The sequence below is a fragment of the Strix uralensis genome, chromosome 1 (genome assembly GCF_047716275.1).
Source record: "Strix uralensis isolate ZFMK-TIS-50842 chromosome 1, bStrUra1, whole genome shotgun sequence".
In the NCBI taxonomy this organism is placed as follows: Eukaryota; Metazoa; Chordata; class Aves; order Strigiformes; family Strigidae; genus Strix; species Strix uralensis.
In genome coordinates this window covers 120695351-120715207 of record NC_133972.1, presented here as the reverse complement: position 1 = coordinate 120715207, position 19857 = coordinate 120695351, and the positions used below count along the sequence as shown (strand labels likewise).

Below are 19857 nucleotides of genomic sequence, written 5' to 3'. Positions count from 1 at the left end.
TGATTTCAGCCAAGGGCCTTTCAAGTTTGCCACCCCCAAACACATTCTGCAGAAAGGAAGCCAAACAGAAACTGCCACATCTATTAGCTGAAGGAACAGAATTGAACTTCATATAGCAGGACTCTTGGCCAGGACCTCAAACTAGAACTGCTTCAGTGATACTAATGGATGATATTCTCTCTGTGGCAGAGGTCAGACATTCATTCTCATCTTTCTCAATACCCTCAAAGCTTTCAGTGCAGTTGGGTATAATGAGAGATGGCTCCTTGCCCAAGTAAGTAGGACAGGATGACTGTTAACATGAATACTAATCCTTGACAGGATGCTTTCAATGACTATCTATGGAGAAATGTTTTTTCACTTCTAGATACCTTATTTGGGGTGAATCAGTTCTGTTCCTAATCACTTCACCACCTGCATAGAGTGACTAGTTGGCATCAAATGCCAATATTGTTAAATAAGATGTCATTTTACCTTTCTTTCACTACACATGACCACAAGCCCACTATCAAGCAGCCAGCAGGAAACTGCATGGAGAACATGCAGCTGAATCTGTATCCTTGGAAAAACACAGATGTGGTGGGGAGAGCATTTTGAGAAACAGTCCTTATGCTGTTTCTGTTGGCTGACTGTAACTGGATAATCTCTGGTGCTTTGATAATGTTGTGCTCTCACAGGCAGCAGCTGTAAGTAAGGCAGTTAAGCTACCATCTCCAGCTGCCTATTAGCTTCTGTCACATTTTAGTGTACAGTGGACAGACTTGACTGAAACTTCCACAATGCTTTTTTTTTTTTTTTTTTTTTATTACAACAACGAAATATACCTGCAAAAGAAGCTTTCATTTGGTTCTAAGGAAACTTTCCCAGTTTCAGAACATCATAGTGTGTCTTAGTGATTCCAAACTGTCACCTCTGCTCTACAGTAGTATCCCACTGGATATCAAATTAAGGTCATGGTCTTGACTCTCATCTGCTGGGGACTGAATTGCTAGAGAATAGGAAATCTCAAAGACTGGGAGATTAGCTGGAGTTATGTCAGTAAAGCAAAAATAAACACAAACTTATTTCACAGAATCACAGAATCGTCTAGGTTGGAAAAGACCTTGAAGATCATCCAGTCCAACCATTAGCCTAACATTGACAGTTCTCAACTACACCATATCCCTAAGCGCTATGCCAACCTGACTCTTAAATACCTCCAGGGATGGGGACTCCACCACTGCCCTGGGCAGCCCATTCCAACACCTAACAACCTGTTCTGTAAAGAAATACTTCCTAATATCCAGTCTAAACCTTCCCTGGTGCAACTTGAGGCCATTCCCTCTTGTCCTATCACTTATTACTTGGTTAAAGAGACTCATCCCCAGCTCTCTGCAACCTCCTTTCAGGTAGCTGTAGAGGGCGATGAGGTCTCCCCTCAGCCTCCTCTTCTCCAGACTAAACAACCCCAGTTCCCTCAGCCGCTCCTCGTACGACATGTGCTCCAGACCCTTCACCAGCTTCGTTGCCCTTCTCTGGACACGCTCGAGTAATTCAATGTCCTTTTTGGAGTGAGGGGCCCAAAACTGAACACAGTAATCGAGGTGCGGCCTCACCAGTGCCGAGTACAGGGGCAAGATCACTTCCCTGTCCCTGCTGGCCACGTTACTGCTGATACAAGCCAGGATGCCATTGGCCTTCTTGGCCACCTGGGCACACTGCTGGCTCATGTTCAGCCGGCTGTCAATCAACACCCCCAGGTCCCTCTCTGACTGGCAGCTCTCCAGCCACTCCTCCCCAAGCCTGTAGCGCTGCTGGGGGTTGTTGTGGCCCAAGTGCAGCACCCGGCATTTGGCCTTATTGAAACTCCTACAGTTGTCCTTAGCCCATCGCTCCAGCCTGTCCAGGTCTCTCTGCAGAGCCTCCCTACCCTTGAGCAGATCAACACTCCCACCCAACTTGGTGTCATCTGCAAACTTACTGAGGATGCACTCGATCCCCTTGTCTAGATCATCAAAAAAGATGTTAAACAGGAGTGGCCCCAAAACCGAGCCCTGGGGGACACCACTCGTGACCGGCTGCCAACTGGATTTAGCTCCATTCATCACCACTCTTTGGGCCCGGCCATCCAGACAGTTTTTTACCCAATTATTTATTTGCATAAAAGACTCTTAGAGACAATTCAAAGACTGTCTCTGGAAGCCATGGCCCATCAGAACTGTCACAGTGCCTTATCTGACTGCAAGGCACATTGCCTTTGGTGAGAGAAATACATAGCTATCAGAAGTCCAGGCAAGACAGTCCATTGCAGAGGCTCAGGGTGAGAGGATGAAAGGACAAATACAACAGATTCCTCTTCTTGTTGCTTGATTCACTAGTGACAGAAGGTCAGCTGTGCAACAAGCACAGCACAAGAGCATTTGTAAGGCAGAACAGAAACTGTGGCCAGCTACCCCCAGCTCAAACCACTTTTCTGGCACTGTAGTATTTCTCCACTCAAGATCTCTACTACGAATTCCATTCTAGAAACAAAAAACCAATAACTGGATGTAGGGGAAATATTCTTTGTTACTTTGCACCTTTGACTGAGGAAAAGTCACTGCTTGGTGTTTTTTTCCCCACCTACTTAGCATGTCTCCACAATAAAAGTTAATGATTTCAAACTCAGATGAAGATTGAAATGATCCTCTTTGCTGGACTTGATTTGTCTTGAAGATTTTTATTTGATTTTTTTTTTTTACAGTGAAAATACTGAAAATAATAAGATTAAAACACTCCAGATATTTAAGGCTACAGAAAGACGTCAAATCCAGGACTGAGTCAAATCTTACCCATGAAGGAACTGAAATAGATAGCAAATGCTAGATATATGTGCAGCCATAATTTTCATAAACATTTCTGACATAACAGTGTATGTAATGTAGTGTCACACAAATATGTTGCTGAATTGTATATAAGGTATGCTAGCAACACAAAATAATGATCCAGCTGCCAATATTATGTTCATTGATGGATCTGCTATTAGAAAGTAGGGATGTTAACAGAATGAACCAACAGTAATTCAAGTTAATCTAGAAAAATAAGATCAGTGCCCGTATATTCAATACTAAGAAGTTACAGAATGGTGATAAAACTAAAGGATAGAAAATTATTACCTAAGGAACATGGGCAGATAAAATTACAGCTAAATGTGAAGCACTGATATTACTGTAGAACAGCTCTCTTAAGTGCTCAGGTGACCCCCATTACTGCATCACTCAGACACCAAAGGTCAGTCTAGGTTTTAATTAAATGAATGAGAACACAGCAGTTGTTAAGGTGAAATATGTGGCAAGATTATTCTCATCACCTCATCTGACAATTTCTGGGTTTTTTTAAGGTAAATTAAAGGACTGCAAAGATGAGGAGGACAGCTATACTGAAATACTCTCCTGCATCTTTGTCTGAATATAGCAAAGACATCTTGGGTAGCTTTGCAGGTAGGCTAAATAACCAAGATGTAGGCTCAGTGGAATTATTTGTTATTAATATATTTTTTGTAAATGAGCTATTCTGTGCTTTATTTATATTTTCCAAGTGCCCACAAATTCCATAACTTTATTCATTATTCATATTACCCATCTCACAATTTTAAAACTGAAATAAATTAGCTTTCTGTGAATTATGTTTTTTCAGTTTTAATGTTCTCAGATACTCGTATATTTTAAAATTCAGGAACATTTAAGAATTTCCAAACATTTTCGTGATTATTCCATTACCTGGAAGATGGCCTAGAATACATTATAACATTTGACATTTTATTTTACAATTGTTCAAGTTGTTTCACTAGCTTTACTGAGAAGTATGTTTCAAATGAGCTCAGTAAAAAAATTTGAAACTTACACCTCATATACTTTGTAGTTCTGACTGGAAAATTGAAGGGGAAATAATATACGCTTCATTCACTTTCAATTTCTAATGGAATAAGAGAAAAAAAGGCAGGTCTTCAGGTATATGAAAAATGGAAGATAGAATCATAGAATGGTTTGGGTTGGAAGGGACCTTTAAAGATCACCTAGTTCCAACCCCCCTGCCATGGGCAGGGACACCTTCCACTAGACCGGGTTGCTCAAAGCCCCATCCAACCTGGCCTTGAACACTGCCAGGGAGGGGGCATCCACAGCCTCTCTGGGCAACCTGTTCCAGTGTCTCACCACCCTCATGGTAAATAATTTCTTCCTTATATCTAATCTGAATCTACCCTCTTTCAGTTTAAAACCATTACTCCTTGTCCTATCACTACAGTCCCTGATAAAGAGTCCCTCCCCATCTTTCCTGTCGGCCCCCTTTAAGTACCGGAAGGCCGCTATAAGGTCTCCCCGGAGCCTTCTTTTCTTCAGGCTGAAGAATCCCAACTCTCTAAGACTGTCCTCACAGAAGAGGTGCTGCAGCCCCCTGAACATCTTTGTGGCCCTCCTCTGGACTCACTCAAGCAGGTCCATGGATATTAAAATACAATTTACATATATACACAAGGACATACTGAAAGATTAATTTGAATATGGTAGTTGTGACAGAAATGCAAACACCACAAATGAGGAAAAAGTAGAGATTAACTGAAAATGCAGATAGACTTGCACACATAAGACAAGTATAACAGATCTAACATAAATTGCTGCGCCATAAGGATAATCACTTTGTAATTTAACATATCATGTTAACAAATTGTATGACAGATACTGGTCCTTATTAGTACCCTGACCTAGGGTGCTGCCCTCTGTTTGGCCATCCATGGACACAAGCAACAGAAAGAGGCTAGGATTGAGCAGTATCTCCTAAGAAACTCTGGAAGTGCCTTGTCCTGAGACTGGAAAACAAGTAACTTCTTTAACTATGAGTTTCTTAACGCTACAGATTATATAATAATTCACATTACAGACAACCTTCACACAGGAAACTGAATACAGTATGAACTAGAGCCCTTCACGACCAGCAAATGCTTATTACAACCAGAAACTTAGTTTATATTTTTTTATATTATTTCTCACAATCTCTCACCAAAGGACAAGCGATGCAAATGTGGAACTTGGATGACTGCACTGTCGTCTCCACCTACTGCACTTCAGTTTTCAGAAGTAAAATTTCCATCCTCAGCCCCAACTGACTTCAGTCTCATCAGATGGGATCAAAAGAAAACATATGACTGACCCACATAAGAAGAAAAGAGGAATAATATGAAAAATGTCATCCTTTGTATTTTTCTCCATCTCTTAACAAATGGACCAAGGACAATGGGAACAGTAATTACAGGGAACACTGAATGGCAAAACTATAATCAGAGACAAACTCTGCAGTGTATTTGATACCTTATTAGCTTCAACAATCATGAATTCATAGAAAACAAGAGTGTCAAAAATATCTACCCATGTATTTAGACCCTATTGTTTGCAGAAAAAGACTGCTGCTTACATTTTGTCTTCGATAGTTTTGCCTAATTTTAATTTTTCCAGAGAAGAAGCTACCAGAGAAGTAGAGGCTGTCCACTGCTTTATAAATTATTCTCTCAAGGGACGGAAACCATTTTGAAGAAGAATTTTTGAGAAAGCATGAACAGTTCTTTCTCACCCTCCTTCAAATTAGTCCAATTGTAAACCTGGATCAAATAAAAGCACTTTTCTGAAGAAGTAGCTCAGAAAAAGGATCTTATCTTTCTACTATCCAATTCCTCATCCTTGAAAGGAGAAATAGAGAGGAGAGAAAAATACAATTCCATTCCCAAAATGCAGGTGAGAAGAAAAGGTTTACGTGACAGTCTTTAGAATAGTTTGGGAGCTAATATCTCTTTCTGAAGATGCACAGTGTTGAGTCAAGCCTCCCCTAGACCTCCAAGGATGGACACTGTGCCTCAGTACCTGGGCTGGAAGCGGACCCCGCTGGGGTAAAGAAAGACTGTGCAATGCAGGAGGACTCTGCACTTGATCCAAATTCCAAATTACGAGAAATAAGCCCATCTGTAACACGAACTACTGCCAAATTCTTCCACAGAACAGTTATGTGGAAAATATCACACCAAGTGAGATAATCATTTGTTATTTCCATGTCTTTACACTGAGAATTCATCCAGATACTTTTGTGATAAAAGCCCTTACAAGTAAATGTGAAGTCATCTGTGATCTCTGATATACTCAGATCTATCAGGATAAAGAAAATTATCCTGAGTACCCTGAATTGAAAAAAAGTCACTCCTTCATTGAATTCAGATACTATCACAAGAAGAGTTTGCAAAATAGTTGCCTCTTTCAAGGATCAGAGAGTTTATGTCCTGGACCATAAACAACAGCTTAAATTACAAGTGAGTTGATAAAAGCATCTATTGAACATTTAATGAGTTAAATAAAGCAACAAAAAAGCATCATAATAATAAAATTAAATTATCAGAGTTGTGAAGTATTGTAATGAATTTGCAGCTTTCTTCTCATTTAGTGCATTTCTAATTGTTCTAACACAGGACATCAGCCTTTTGATACAATGATGAGAAGGTCACCAGGAAAATAACTGATATACAGAATACCTCTGCAGCCCACTGAAGGAGTAACACTCTGCTGCTGTTAATATATATTTATATTGCAGGACAGCCAAAAGGCCTCAATTAGGTTCTGTGCCCCATTGTGCTGGGCACTGTGGAGACACAAAAGGGAACAAAGTCGAAGCCCCAGAGGGCTTGTAGTGTAAAAAGATAAGTGATGTAGTGAAGAGAAAGGCAATGGGATGCATTCAAAATAGGCTGACTTTTTACTACCTATATCCATTTGTCATCCTTTCAAGCTGCCAAGAGAGAAGAATAATCCTGACCTGATTCCTCAAATCTACCCTACTCTGAATATTATTGCCAATGTTAATCGAAGCCTCATTAAGAATTTTCTTAAAAGCAATTCCAAACCACTTATATTTCCCTGGCTTTTACAAACAAGCGTACAATTAGAAAAAATGAAATGAAAACCAATATAAAACTACCAGTGAGGATGGGAAACAGAGTGAGAATTTAGTTATTCTAAGTGAGAATTTAGTTATTCTAATTCCTGCCCTTGACAATTGTTGGACATATTTTCATACAGACACAGATAATGTCCTCTAATTCCACTTCAAGAGTCTATTCCCGTCAGTTAAACATTATCTAAAAGTCCCTATGGAGGTGTTCATTTAAAGCTGATGCTGGCACAGTTTTTCGCTCTTTTCTAGCCATCTGGTCACATACTGAATTGTCAGCTATTTTATCTAAACCCGAGAGGAAGATTGAAGGAGTAAACAAAAACATCAACAAAAGAAATCTCAGGGTCCAAAGTAACCACAACAATCAAGCCTAAAGTTATGATTTCTTCTCACTCACAAAATTCAGACAAAAGAGACTTAATACAAAAAACCCCTCACAACATTGCAACCTGAGGCTATTTTGAAACACCTCTCCCTCCCGAGTCCATACACACAGCTGTAAACACACACTGAACATTTATATTCATCCTCTCTCCCCCCACCCCACTCTCCTAACAATTAATAGAAAATACACAGATTCATTTCTTTACATTTAAAACTTAGAATCCCAGAGGCTGGCATTCAAAATTATTCTGCATGCCATTCAATAAAACCTTTTAAGATCAATTTTTAAATGCGGATGCCTCAGTCCTACGCTTTCTCTGCGTACTGACTTTAAACAACAGAATGTGGAAGCTGACTGTCTCATTAAAGCACCCATATGAGAAAACTCGCTACAGTTTCTGTACAAATAGACAAGAGTCCCACTACATTAAAATGAAACCAAATCATCTTAGCAAACCTCTTTTTTCCTCATGGTCTTCTCTCTTCTCTGCGCAACGTTGTTCCATCTTACACACACACTTAGATGTGCCATAAGTGCTTCGTTTAAAGTGCATAAAAGCTATCCACAGCTCTCCTAAGAATGAAACAGTTTTAATATTTTCTGATCCATGTTCCTGCCACAAACATTCACCGGCAGTATGATAGCTCCAAGAGCAGACATCTGATTCTTGACATTTAAAGATACAATACTGGTGAAAAATAGTGACGCTGTATTAACTGCAAACAGCTTGTGAGGGAGTAGGTGATGTACTCCTAAAATGTATAATCAGAACAAGCAATAATTCCAACCTTTTGATTTTTTATTCTTGACTCAAAGCCATGAGAAAGAGGAATAGCCAGATAAACAAATCTGGACATGTTACAATAATTGTTTTATGAGAATTTATATTCTATGGCAAAAGGAAAGTAGGTTGTTTTCCTGCTGGAGAAAGTGTTAAGGTACCCCAAAGTTTCTCAGATCTCAAAAGCTTTCATAATAAAATAAGCAGTAAATGAAGGCAAATCTTGAAATTACAGAAATCAAAGAATTTGTATCCTGGTAACATTCGGTTAATTGACATTGTAATGCTAAGTGCAAGCCCTACGACATCAAATTCCCTATACCCCTACTGTGATTGCCTTATAAATTCAAAAAGTACATAGAAAGGTCTTATTTTTCTCACATGAAAAAATTAAGCCTGTTCCAACATGAACTGTTTCTTTGAAATACTGAATGCTGGAAAGAAAAAGAAAAAAGAAAAAGCAGATTTATTTTTAATTTCAGCAGCATTACCCCTTGTTTGGTGATCAGTGACCTCTTGGGAAAGTTGAAATATCAGAGCAAACCTCCATCCCCCACAAACACCTGAGACAAGGCAGAGTACAGTTAACAGCAATCAGTTCTCCACACTGTACCTGGAGGTACTGACATGACCGTTCCTGTTGACACGTCTCTGCCTTCACCACTGTCTGGTCCATGTTAACTGATGCTTTCTGGTAAACTTCACGGGCTCTGCTCACGGTTAATGTAGAGGACCAAGAACTTTTCTTCATTAGCTGGGAGTCCAAATTCACAGGCAGGTTTGCACAGGTAGAGCATTTGACATCATTATTGCTTCTGGATGACTTCACAGTATGTTCGCTAATAGTGTTATAGGCTTCCATAAAGTATTGGGAAGAAGAACGATCAGGGCATCTTCCCATGGTCATGACCCCACTGGGACCATGATAAATGCAAACATCATTGTCCAAGTTGTCATCTGAACTCCACCATCCTGATGCATTGGATCTGGGCTTACCTTCTGATCGCCTTTCTTTACTCTTGCTGCGCTTCCCATACCTCATCGTCTGCGACTCCTCTGGGCTCGCTTTACCCCCGTTGACGCTCCCCTTGGATGGTCCCTCCAGTGAATGGGACTTGGTAAAGAGCTTTTGGACAGAATGAACCAGATGTCGGATCCTCCCTGGGCTGTCACTGCGGTGCTCCATGGCAGTCCGCTTGTACTGCAGAGTGTGGTAACCATCCCGATTCAGAGGCAGCTGCCGCTCAAACTGGTCCAAAAGGTTGGCAGGAATGCGGTTGGTCTTGTTGGCAGTTCCGTGGGGAACCAGAGCACACTCATCCTTGAGTTCATGGTGGGAACTGTAATGCCTCCGGGGAAATGTGCTGCTGGCAATTTGATCGCTGTAGGGCACCATACACTCTGCCTGAAAAGAGTTCCTTTGAGTGTAGTAAGGGTGGTCTGCAGGATGGGGGTCCACCGGGTTTAACAAATATGGCTTCCTGTCTGGGTGGTGTGGCAGACTGTCACACGGAGGGTCACAGGCAACCCCATGATGATGACTACGGCTGCTAGATAATCCCTTCATCGTTGATGTAAAGCAAGTCCCAAAGTCATCTAATACGTATGGCTATGCAATGGGCAGATCTCAGAGAAAGGCCTAAAAGAATGAAATACAACAGAAGCCATAAGATATTCAAGCTAAGAGAAAAATCAGCATGTGCACATTTAATATTCATTGCTTCTTATTGTAAAAGTAATTGGAATAAACATTCTCTGATTCTTTTTATTGCTTAATCTTTTCCATGTCCAACATAGTGATAGGGGATACCTAAATAATATACAAGAAAAATTATCTAGTTCCACCAGCTGGAAAACAGAAGCAAGGAAAGTTTTCTGATAAGAAATTCACTATTCTTCATGACTCCACAGCAAGATAAGTATCACCACCTATACTCTAAAACCTCAGTCCTGAAAACATTCATGGACAGGGGCCTCCCAGGAGGCCTTATTTGCTCACCTGCATGTTTTCAGGGCCAAATAAATGCATTAAAAAAGACCATGCCCTTAATGGAGCACTTTCTTGTTACTTTGGGCCAATACAAAGTGTGGTGCAATTAATGGGAAACTTTTCTCTGTCTTCAATGCACATCTGTTCATGATTCAAGTGCAGTTTTACTTGATATCCATGCTGTCTGCCTAGACTGGAAGCATCTCAACACAATATCAAAACATTATTTCTGTAAACTCTTCAAATTAAGAATAAACCAATAATACTTTACACTAACTCTGTCAAAATGAAGCCAAACCAACTGTTTAATAACCTATATATGTTTACTCGCTCCTATTCACACAAAAAAATCTTATTCTGATAATGCATGGCTTGGTTTAATTTTCCATAAATTTTCAGAGTACTAAGCAGTGTTTAAATATCCCTACCTACTCCTTCTACTGTTAGGGGACCTGGTATAGCCAAAACTTGCATATTTCTACAACAGCGTAAGGGATTTCAAGACTTAACACTTGATTGCAGTTATTTGGCCCTGAAGTGACTCACAATGTTATAGACTATTGATTACAACAAGTTGAAAATGCAAATCTTCATCACAAGTGATATAATAACTGTTGTGTTTGAGGTCAGATGTCCTCATTTCAGCTCTCACCACTAGGAAAAGTCTGGATGCAACTGCTACTGCAATCTCTGAGCTACTAATGTGTAAATTATAGGGTTTCAGATGTAGCAAAACATTCTCATGGTGCCATCTCGGCTCCTGACGGGTAGAGGACTCCTTAGAGTGTGCCCTTTTATACCACACACAACCAAAATGGGAGTCACTGAGCTAGTTTATTCTTTTATGGCATGGCTAGTCACATACTACTTTTGGAAATGTCACCCTTGAGATCTTTCTTGAAGTATGGATAGACATGCATAGCAAACAGTTTTCAACTATGTTTCTCCAGTGTTCTCTCAGGTAAAGTTCATGTTCTAACACGTTGTAGACACTGTACCTACTGGCAGATTGGCAACAATGAAGTTTTCTAAAATAGCATTAAGTTAATGTCAGTCTGGAAAAGCATGCTCTGCATTTCATCAGAATATGTTTTATATTTTCTTCTGAATCTGCAGTGAGCTGAAGAGGTGTTTTTTTCAGTATGCTTCAAAGCTAGTGTGGATGTCCTGCATTTCATTCCCCCTCACTGGATCCCTGAAATGCAGAAAATGTTCAGAGAGGAGATCCTGAATTCCAAAAAAAGAGTTTTCAAAATACCACAAAAGGCACTTGTACTATTCCAAATGGATGATCTCATTGGCTTACCTGAAGAGGAGAATGGCCAAAGGCACTTTTAAAACCACAAAAATAATATATTCAGAGAGCTGGACTTGTCAATTTTACTGTAGTGACAATTCTTAGCACTTCTACACAGCATTTTACATTCCTACCGACTCCTTTAAAAATGTGATTTATTACACTGTGTAACAGAGAAACATCCAAAGGGATGCAGCAGTAGATGCATTTCTTGAAAATGTGACTTGACCAAGAATATCCCATCAAGAAGAATACCACTAAAGGATATAATGACCAAACAGAAATACTCCAGTCTTTGGTATCTGTGAATGTCTTTCACACTTGAAGGCTTGTGAAAACAAGGCTTCAGCCAGTTAATTTTTATTTAAATCCATTTACAATCATGCAACAGTCCTCAAGATGACTGATAAATTGTCTTAGGGCTAGCAATAGACTAGTGTGCTATTTAAGATAAAAATAGTAAAACCCTGCCCCAAAGATATGAGAAAGATGCAGAGAAGTACAGTAAGTGGGACATGCCCAGAACCAGTGATTTATTTTTGTTTTTTCATTACCTGGATGGCTATAAATTTTTCATTTTTGTGTACTGTTGAAAAAGAGTATATGTAGACAAAGAACTGAAAGGACCTATAATTTACAGAATAGTAAAGTCATGACAGGCATGGGGGATGTCATGGAATTATTAAGAATAGGTAGTTTTATTATACTGATGGAGCTGAATGGCTGGGATGAGGAAACACTTGATTTGATTTATAGGCTGGGACAGAATAGTGTGGAACATCTTGAAGATCAAGATGAGCTTAAAAGATGTAAGTATGGTTTGACTGATGAGAGCAGCAGTGTTACCAGCTGTGTTTTGGATGGACTGGCAATATGGATGCTAAGGAGGATGTGCAAGAACTCTTAAAAAGTGAAAAAGCTTATGAAAAGTGACATTTGTCTGTAGAGAGAGAAAGGGACAGGCTTTCCATAAATTGTGGAGGAAGATTGGCTAAGCACTGCTATATGAGCTTGGATGGCAAGTAGGATGGTGAAAATTTTTAGGAGAAAAGATAACATTTAGTTCTACACCCATTTTGAGTCTGAGCTGTCAGTGAATCTTCCATGAGGAAGTACTGGAGAAAAAAGCAGAAAATAGGATGATCTGCCCAAGAGGAATCAGATGAACAGATACAGAGAACAACAGAGAAAATGACTGTAAAAGCAAAAGATCACAGAGTTGCAAAAAAAGGAGGATAAAGCTTTGCAGGAGCAACTGGTATAAAAGAGGAAGAAAAAAGAAGTAGCAAAGACCAGAGGGTGATACAGCAAAATGAACCAAAACCAAAAGGGAGCAACCAACCTGTGTAACAAAAAGGAGTGATGGTAAAGGGTCCAAAACCTGTGTCAAATTGAAATTCAGAGTAAAAATTGTTTATTCCCAACTCTTAGACTGGTGTACGCATTATGAGATATTTTTTCTTCTGCTGCAACAGCATTGAAAACATTTAGATTATCATGTGCCAACTGGCTTAAAAAGACAAGAGTATTAACTAGAATATAGCTTCATTTTACCTTAACTATATTACTGCTGCTACAGTATTGAAAGCGAAATGAATCAGAAAAAAACCCAAGAATGTACCATAGTACACCTTCCAGGAAGGGAAGAATAAGTATAATATGCTCTGTACTGAGGAAAGGAGTGGTGCTTTTCCTAAATATTTAGTGGACAATTCTGCACAGAAAATCCCCCAGCACAATTCCTAAATCACTCTCACACCTCAATCCTGCTTTAATATGTTAATATATGTCTAGAAAAAAACACCCTACAGCCTCTGATTCCATCAGTGTTTTTCAAAAAATATGCATAATTTTCCATAATTGTGTTGGCTGAACCTATCAATCAATGTTTAGTGCAATTAACAGCTGGAGACAGGGCTATCTGATCATGCCATGAATAGCTGAGGGGAAGCCAATTAAGATTTTTATTGTATTGTTAATTTTTGGCCAGTTAGGAACATTTAATTACACATGAAATAAGGCAAGATAATTGATGAACATACTGCGTATTAATAAACAGTGGAAATAGCAATTCTATGGACAGTAGACCAAAACCACTTGATGGCATAGGAATAAATGCGATGTTAAATAGATACAGCATTGTAAGGCTGAAGAATGTTTATTATTTTCAACATTCATGTTACATTTGCTTTTGTTTTCTTGAAGATGCTGTGGGTAAGAAGGATATGAATATATTAATCCTTGCTGCTAACATGGTGTCCCTAATGCACAACAATTTGTTCTAATAACTTAGTGGCTAGAAAAATGTGTAATTAATTCTTATATAATTAAAGTGAAAATGCATGCAAAATAACAAAACCTGAATGCATAAATTACTTATACTTTTACAAATTTTACTTAACTATATTGTCTACTCATGTGTTCCAAATTGTTGCTACTCATGTTGCAACAGTTCAAGATTCAGAGAAAGGCAAACTGCCATATGCATAATGTAAAGTGTAAGGCCAATTACTGCTAAGACAACTGACAGAATGGCAGTGATATCTATGTCAAGGTGTGCAGCTTAACTATAAAAACATGCAAGTAAGATATATATGAGAAACAAACATGCTCTTGGAATTTGTATTAGCAATATACAGACGGAAGGCAATGCAACTACATTATGTGTGGTTAACAACAGAGACTCCCTAAAGCCAACCCTAACCCTAACGCCAACAGAGACACCCTAAATAAGTGTCAGCAGGGCCACAGTACCTTAAATCTAATATCCTTGTCTGTTCAGAAACTAAGGAGTGAGAGATACCATTCAGTGAGTGAGATGATGCTTCTGAATCCTCAGTTTTGTGCCAGGTCCAGAAACTGAGGGTTGGTACACAGATGGAAGGCAATGTAAACATATAATGTCATGTATGTACAGCTCTGAGTCAGGAAGACATTTAATCACGAGCACAAATTGAAACACACATTTGGACCATATTGGTACTTACACCTCAGATCACAGCAGTCTTTTCAAAGAAATGCTGTGCTACTGTTTGAAGTGAGAAGACGTAAATTATGCTTTTTAGCAGTACTGTTTGTAGTTGTGCTTCCATTTTATGCCCTATGGTAAATAAAGAGAGGTTCTCATTTCCATATTGAACATCAGTGACTGTCAGCTTTTGCTTATTTATCTACTCACATGCTATAGGATGTTCCCAGGGAAATTCCTTTCCCTGATTCTCAGACTTCTACAAACACGTGGAAGATGTGTTTACACTGAGTATCAAACTTTCACATGCTCCTCATGTAGCACATTGCTTTATCCCAAAGGTCTTGATATTTTGCAGCCATTCTTTGTGGCCTTTCTGTTATGTTACATCACATTAATGAAAATCTAGACATCAATAAAAGGATACATATTCTAAAATGCATCTATCCACATATTTCATTAAAGATATTCAGAAGAAAATGAGGTCTCAAATTATCTTCCTAATCCATTTTGGCATGTAATATGAAAGATACTATGCCTTCAGTAAAACTCTCAAGAGAATGTCTGGCTTTTGCTTCCATGTCAGCAATCACACCAGGCAAGCAATACTTACAATATAATTTAATCTTGAACAGTCATAAAGAGAAATGTTTTGGCCAGTAACTTAAACTCATTCCAAGTCCATTGGCAGATCAATAAGTGGGAATAACTGGGGAAAAAAATGCAGCTGATCTGTGAGGAGTCCCTTGTGAATGGTATGCATATAGAAAAAACAAGAAGAGAGGCATCCCACCAATGATATCATAAAAACGGATGTTTTTTTTTTTTCTGTCTGCATCCAACAATCTTTAGTTTGCATATACTTGTGGTGACAAGCTTCACATTCACATCTGATGACTGTTTTCATGGGCTTTTGGTGAGCAACTGTGGTGGTCAGTACAAGGGTAGTATATGCCTTGAAGGTTTGGTTTTGGATTTATTTTCTTCATTTCTGTGGCTAATAGCGAGTTGATTCTTCAATAGGAGTGTCATAAAACTGTAGTCACTAAAGGAACCTAACACATAATTAATCTCTGAGTCATATCTAAATACATTACAAAGTCTGCAAGAATTCTAGCAGTAATATGTCAGCAAAATTTTGACACACAGAGTCTGATTTTTTCAATTCCTGTTAGGAGTGCAACTGGCAATAGGCAGGATAGCATGCAAAGATCTTGGCTCTGCAAATGAAATACTGAACTTTGATCATCTGCCCTTCCACTCTCCTCATCTGCACACACAATTAACAGTCAACTTTTAAAAAATTCTGATCTGCTCCAGTGAGTAATAATATACTGTGTAATTAGATTGCTCATGCCTTTTCTGTGGTATAGGACACAGAGTCTCTCTGACTTGATAAGGTACAGCACATTGGTTGGAGAGCCTGTTGTGAGTTCCACTGCAAATTCAGAAGTGCCAATCAGCATTTTCTTCTCCCAGAAAGAAAACGACCAGGAGATTATGTCTGTATAATGTGCATGTAATATAATATATTAAATTGAATCATTTGATAAATGTCATATAGGCAGTATTGAAGCATATACCTCATATACAAGTTTAGATGTTGCATTTTATCTTTCTCAGTCTGTAGGATGATGAACTTTATGACCTTAATTTTTTTTTTTGGCAGTACTTACAATGAGTTTCCAGAATGCTGTTTAGGCTGGGGGAACAGCGAAAGAGGATGCAAAGGAGGATACTCCAAATTTGGAATGAAGTTAACACATACTTACCTGTGTTGCTCTCTTTTGGGTACCCTACTCTTACACCTGTTTGTGACTCGAGAGATCTTTTATTTGCTTTCCTCACAGAAGCTTTCTTAAAATGAAAGGATTACAGTCACTGCTTTCTAGGAATTACAGATAATCAACATGATTGGACTGCTTATATTATCGCCGGATCACAAAAGGAGGCGAGTGTGAGGGACAGGCCACACTTCCTACAGCACTGACATCTCATAAAAATAGAGGGGTTATCACAGTGCATAAAACATACAGCATTAAATGATTAATACACATATGGAGATTTCAGGTATGTATATAGATTGCTGCAAGACAGTCAGTTATGAATGTGAAAGGCTTATTTTTCTAGTCGGAATGAGATGATCAGCACATAAAACCTACATTCAATGTGTGCAATGTACTTTTCCTGTGAAAGTCAAGTAAATTCATGCTGTGCAGTGTGGTCACATAATGAAAATGGACATCCTTGTATTAAAAGAAACACTTGATTCTCATTGCAAGGACATTAATGTGACCAAGCAAAAGAGCCACTATAGCATCTAGTGACTGTTTGACAGTGATCCAATGGAAGCTGCTAATCTAAGTCAAACCTTGCACCAACATTACACAATTCTTGGCTGCAGGGCTCACTAACTCATTTTCTACCAGTTTTTTAAGTGCTCTGCAATTCTATAGCATGGCACTTTTGTGACAGGAATCACAGTTAAATTATTGCCTCAGCTACAGGTTTTCATGGTATCAAGAGCTTTTCTACACACATCTTGAGATGACAATATTCACTGTCAAACCGAGAAACTGCCTTTTCTTAGTCCTATGCGCTACAGTCCACCCAAGGCACACCACACCAGAGTGAACATACTTTTATTTCTATGATGGCAGTGACAGTGTGATTATGGGACTTTGCTGGTCTTGACCAGCAATTCTCATGACTCAAACTGGGTCTAAGCTTTTTATTCCTTACTATTTAGAAACTGAGCTAAACATTATGTTAAATATTTATTTTTCCACAAAAAAATCACCCAACCCATTTTAATTTAATGAAACATAGTTTTATGAGACTCTTTCTACAACTTCAGTCTTATTCACAGACCTTGACCTTATTTAGCAGAAATAGAGATTGATTTCCTTGAAAAATATTCTTCCAAGTACACTGTGATCTTTTAAGTCCAAGCAAAAGGGAATGCTACAAAAAACATATAAGCATCAGAGTCTCTATGCTTGCAGATGGTCTCCCATCTTGGCTTTCAATTGGTAGCTCTGTTTGAATGGTGTCACCCCTGAAAATCTGTTGTCAGCCCCAGAAACTAATGAAAATGAAGAAAGAAATTTACAAGTGTCTTAATGGAGAAACTTCATGGAAACCTTACAGGAGATCTGTGAAGACCAAGGGTAAGAGTTGTGAAAACACTAGTTTTAAGAGAATGACACTAGAGGGCTTATTGATCTTCACAGCTGGACAGCCCATATGTTACCCTCACTAGCCCATGAGAAAGAAAAAAAAAAACAACCCACAAAGCCTCAGTGGAAATGTCCCATATTGTAACTACTACTATGATCACCCTGCCTGGTCATGGATATGTTCCAGGTCCTATGTGCCCAAGCCAGGTTTCTCCAGTGAGGCAGTGGGAAAAGAGATGAGGTATACAGTGGCAGGAATGTCCAGCTCATATCCAAGGTCAACGAACTTCTACATGGGAGAAAACTGACTCGTGGAAGAAACAAAAAGGAATCTCTGAAGGTATGAGATAAAAGAGCTCAGCAAGCAAGGCAGAAAGTTCATTGGGTTGGAAGAAAACAGTCATGCTTAGATCAAAACTTAAACTTACTCATTTTAACCTGTTCCTTCCGGTTCAATCCAAAAGTAGAAAACAGCAAAGGTAAGCTTGGTTTGGCACTGAATATGAAACACCTGATTAAAAGGCAGAGAATAACAGGACTACTGTAATTGTTCCCTAAACCAAGGCTGTAACATTGAACTTCCTAAGTTTGAGGGTTTTTTTAAAAAAACAATGAAAACAGAACCAAACCCTCATATATACTGTAGTATATAAATGCAGTTAAAGAACTTTAACCACCTTATCTTTGATGGCTATAGTAACTGAGTGATATTTGTCATCACACAGTAGATGGAATGGAAATAATTTCTGTTTTTATAGCAATGCTATGAAATTGAGTTAGATTTGGTGGAAGTCTTAAGATACTTGCTCAAATCAACTTGTCTCATTTCACCTCTACTGGCATAAAAATAATAAGAAACATAAAAATCTTTTCAGAGGAAAGTATTTACTATAAATATTTTTCATGCAGCTCTAGTTATGAAGAAATTGAAATGACAACCATTTTGAAAGTGGACTATTTTTCACAGAATTCTGTGAAAAATGTTTGTAAGCTATGGCAAACCGGGAAATAAATCTTAATTTATGAAGAATGTCTGAAAAAACTACTGGTACTTTCAAAAAGCGATTTAAGTTTATCAAGTACCTCATAGAGCACAATGTGACAGAAAAAGTAAGTGCAGAAGGGAAAGTCTGTGGGCAAAATGCTCTTCCCCAAGCATGGCACAGGATAGTGGCTGCATTCCCTCTAGGAGGGTATTCTGCCCTCGAGTAGCCCATCTCAACTTCTTCTCTGAGGCTTCATTCAATTCCACTTAAACCACAGAAGCACTAGCTGCATTTAATCTATAAATTTACAACAACAATAACTGAAAAGTTTTTACAAAAACCTCATAACAGTAACTTTGATTTTATTTGGATTGAAAACATAAAAAATTAAAAAAAGAGTATCTTAGATTTTTCTGCTATTATTTATGCACATGTAATTTGTTTCGACTGTGCTCATGCCTCTTTTTTTTTGTTTCCCGTGCATTTTTCAGTATGTAGATTCAATGGTCTGCACATAAAAGTACACTTAAAGATTAAAAGTACTTTTGCAAAGTTTATTTTAAACTTTGGTCATGTATGTTGAGGTATGCAGACAAATGGCATATGACAAGAATCTGATTGTAGGAATTATGCTTATCCAACTAAGAATCAGAAAATAATTCTATTATATATATATACAGAACACTTCTAATGAACCCCTGTAAACATGCTAAAAATTCATAGAAATAAATTTTTCAGAACAGTGAACGTGCCTTAAACATTTCAGAAATGGCTTTCAGAATAGCCTTTAAATCAGGAAGAGGCACAAAAACCTGAAAAAATTATTTGATGAAATTATTCATGATGTTAACTGAAAAGTAAAAATGAATAAACATGCTGATAGCTTGAATTGCACAGGTCAGCTTTGTAATGTCACAGAATTTAACTGTGATTTGTACTTGACTGACTGATTGATCTTTACTTCCACAGTTCGTGACATCTTTTATCAGTTTGGTGAGGTCACACAGAATTCACTCTGAGGCTTTGACACTGGGAGGAATATGGTGGTGGTGCCCTCAGGTTAGGTGCCACCTAAAATGCTTGTGCATGTACTTCATGTACATGCGTGTAAGAAACTCAGATCTGAAGATGATTTGTTCTTCACTGTATGCACTCTGTACAGAAGCTCATCACAAATCACTGTGCTGAGATATACAAAATAGTAAATGAACATCTTACTGTTGAAGGATGCCTCACTTCATCAGCACATTAGGCCTTTACACACTGTACATTTCACTCTTGAGGGCTCAGAGGGAATACCAAAGCACCAGACTGTTATTTTAT

The 19857-nt window shown here is 38.5% G+C and overlaps 1 protein-coding gene across 4 annotated transcripts in view; it reads right to left on the bottom strand.

Moving 5' to 3' along the window:
* DLGAP1 (DLG associated protein 1) overlaps window positions 1–19857 on the bottom strand; it is a 428529-nt gene that overhangs the window by 135703 nt on the left and 272969 nt on the right. For 3 of the 4 annotated variants that reach the window (XM_074878768.1, XM_074878753.1, XM_074878762.1), the window contains one exon: window positions 8728–9753. In XM_074878768.1, the coding sequence (XP_074734869.1) occupies window positions 8728–9681 (954 nt within the window). In that variant the 5' untranslated portion in view covers window positions 9682–9753. Of the gene's footprint in view, window positions 1–7789; window positions 7846–8727; window positions 9754–19857 lie in introns of those variants that run through there. The other variant, XM_074878773.1, reaches the window with a different exon arrangement.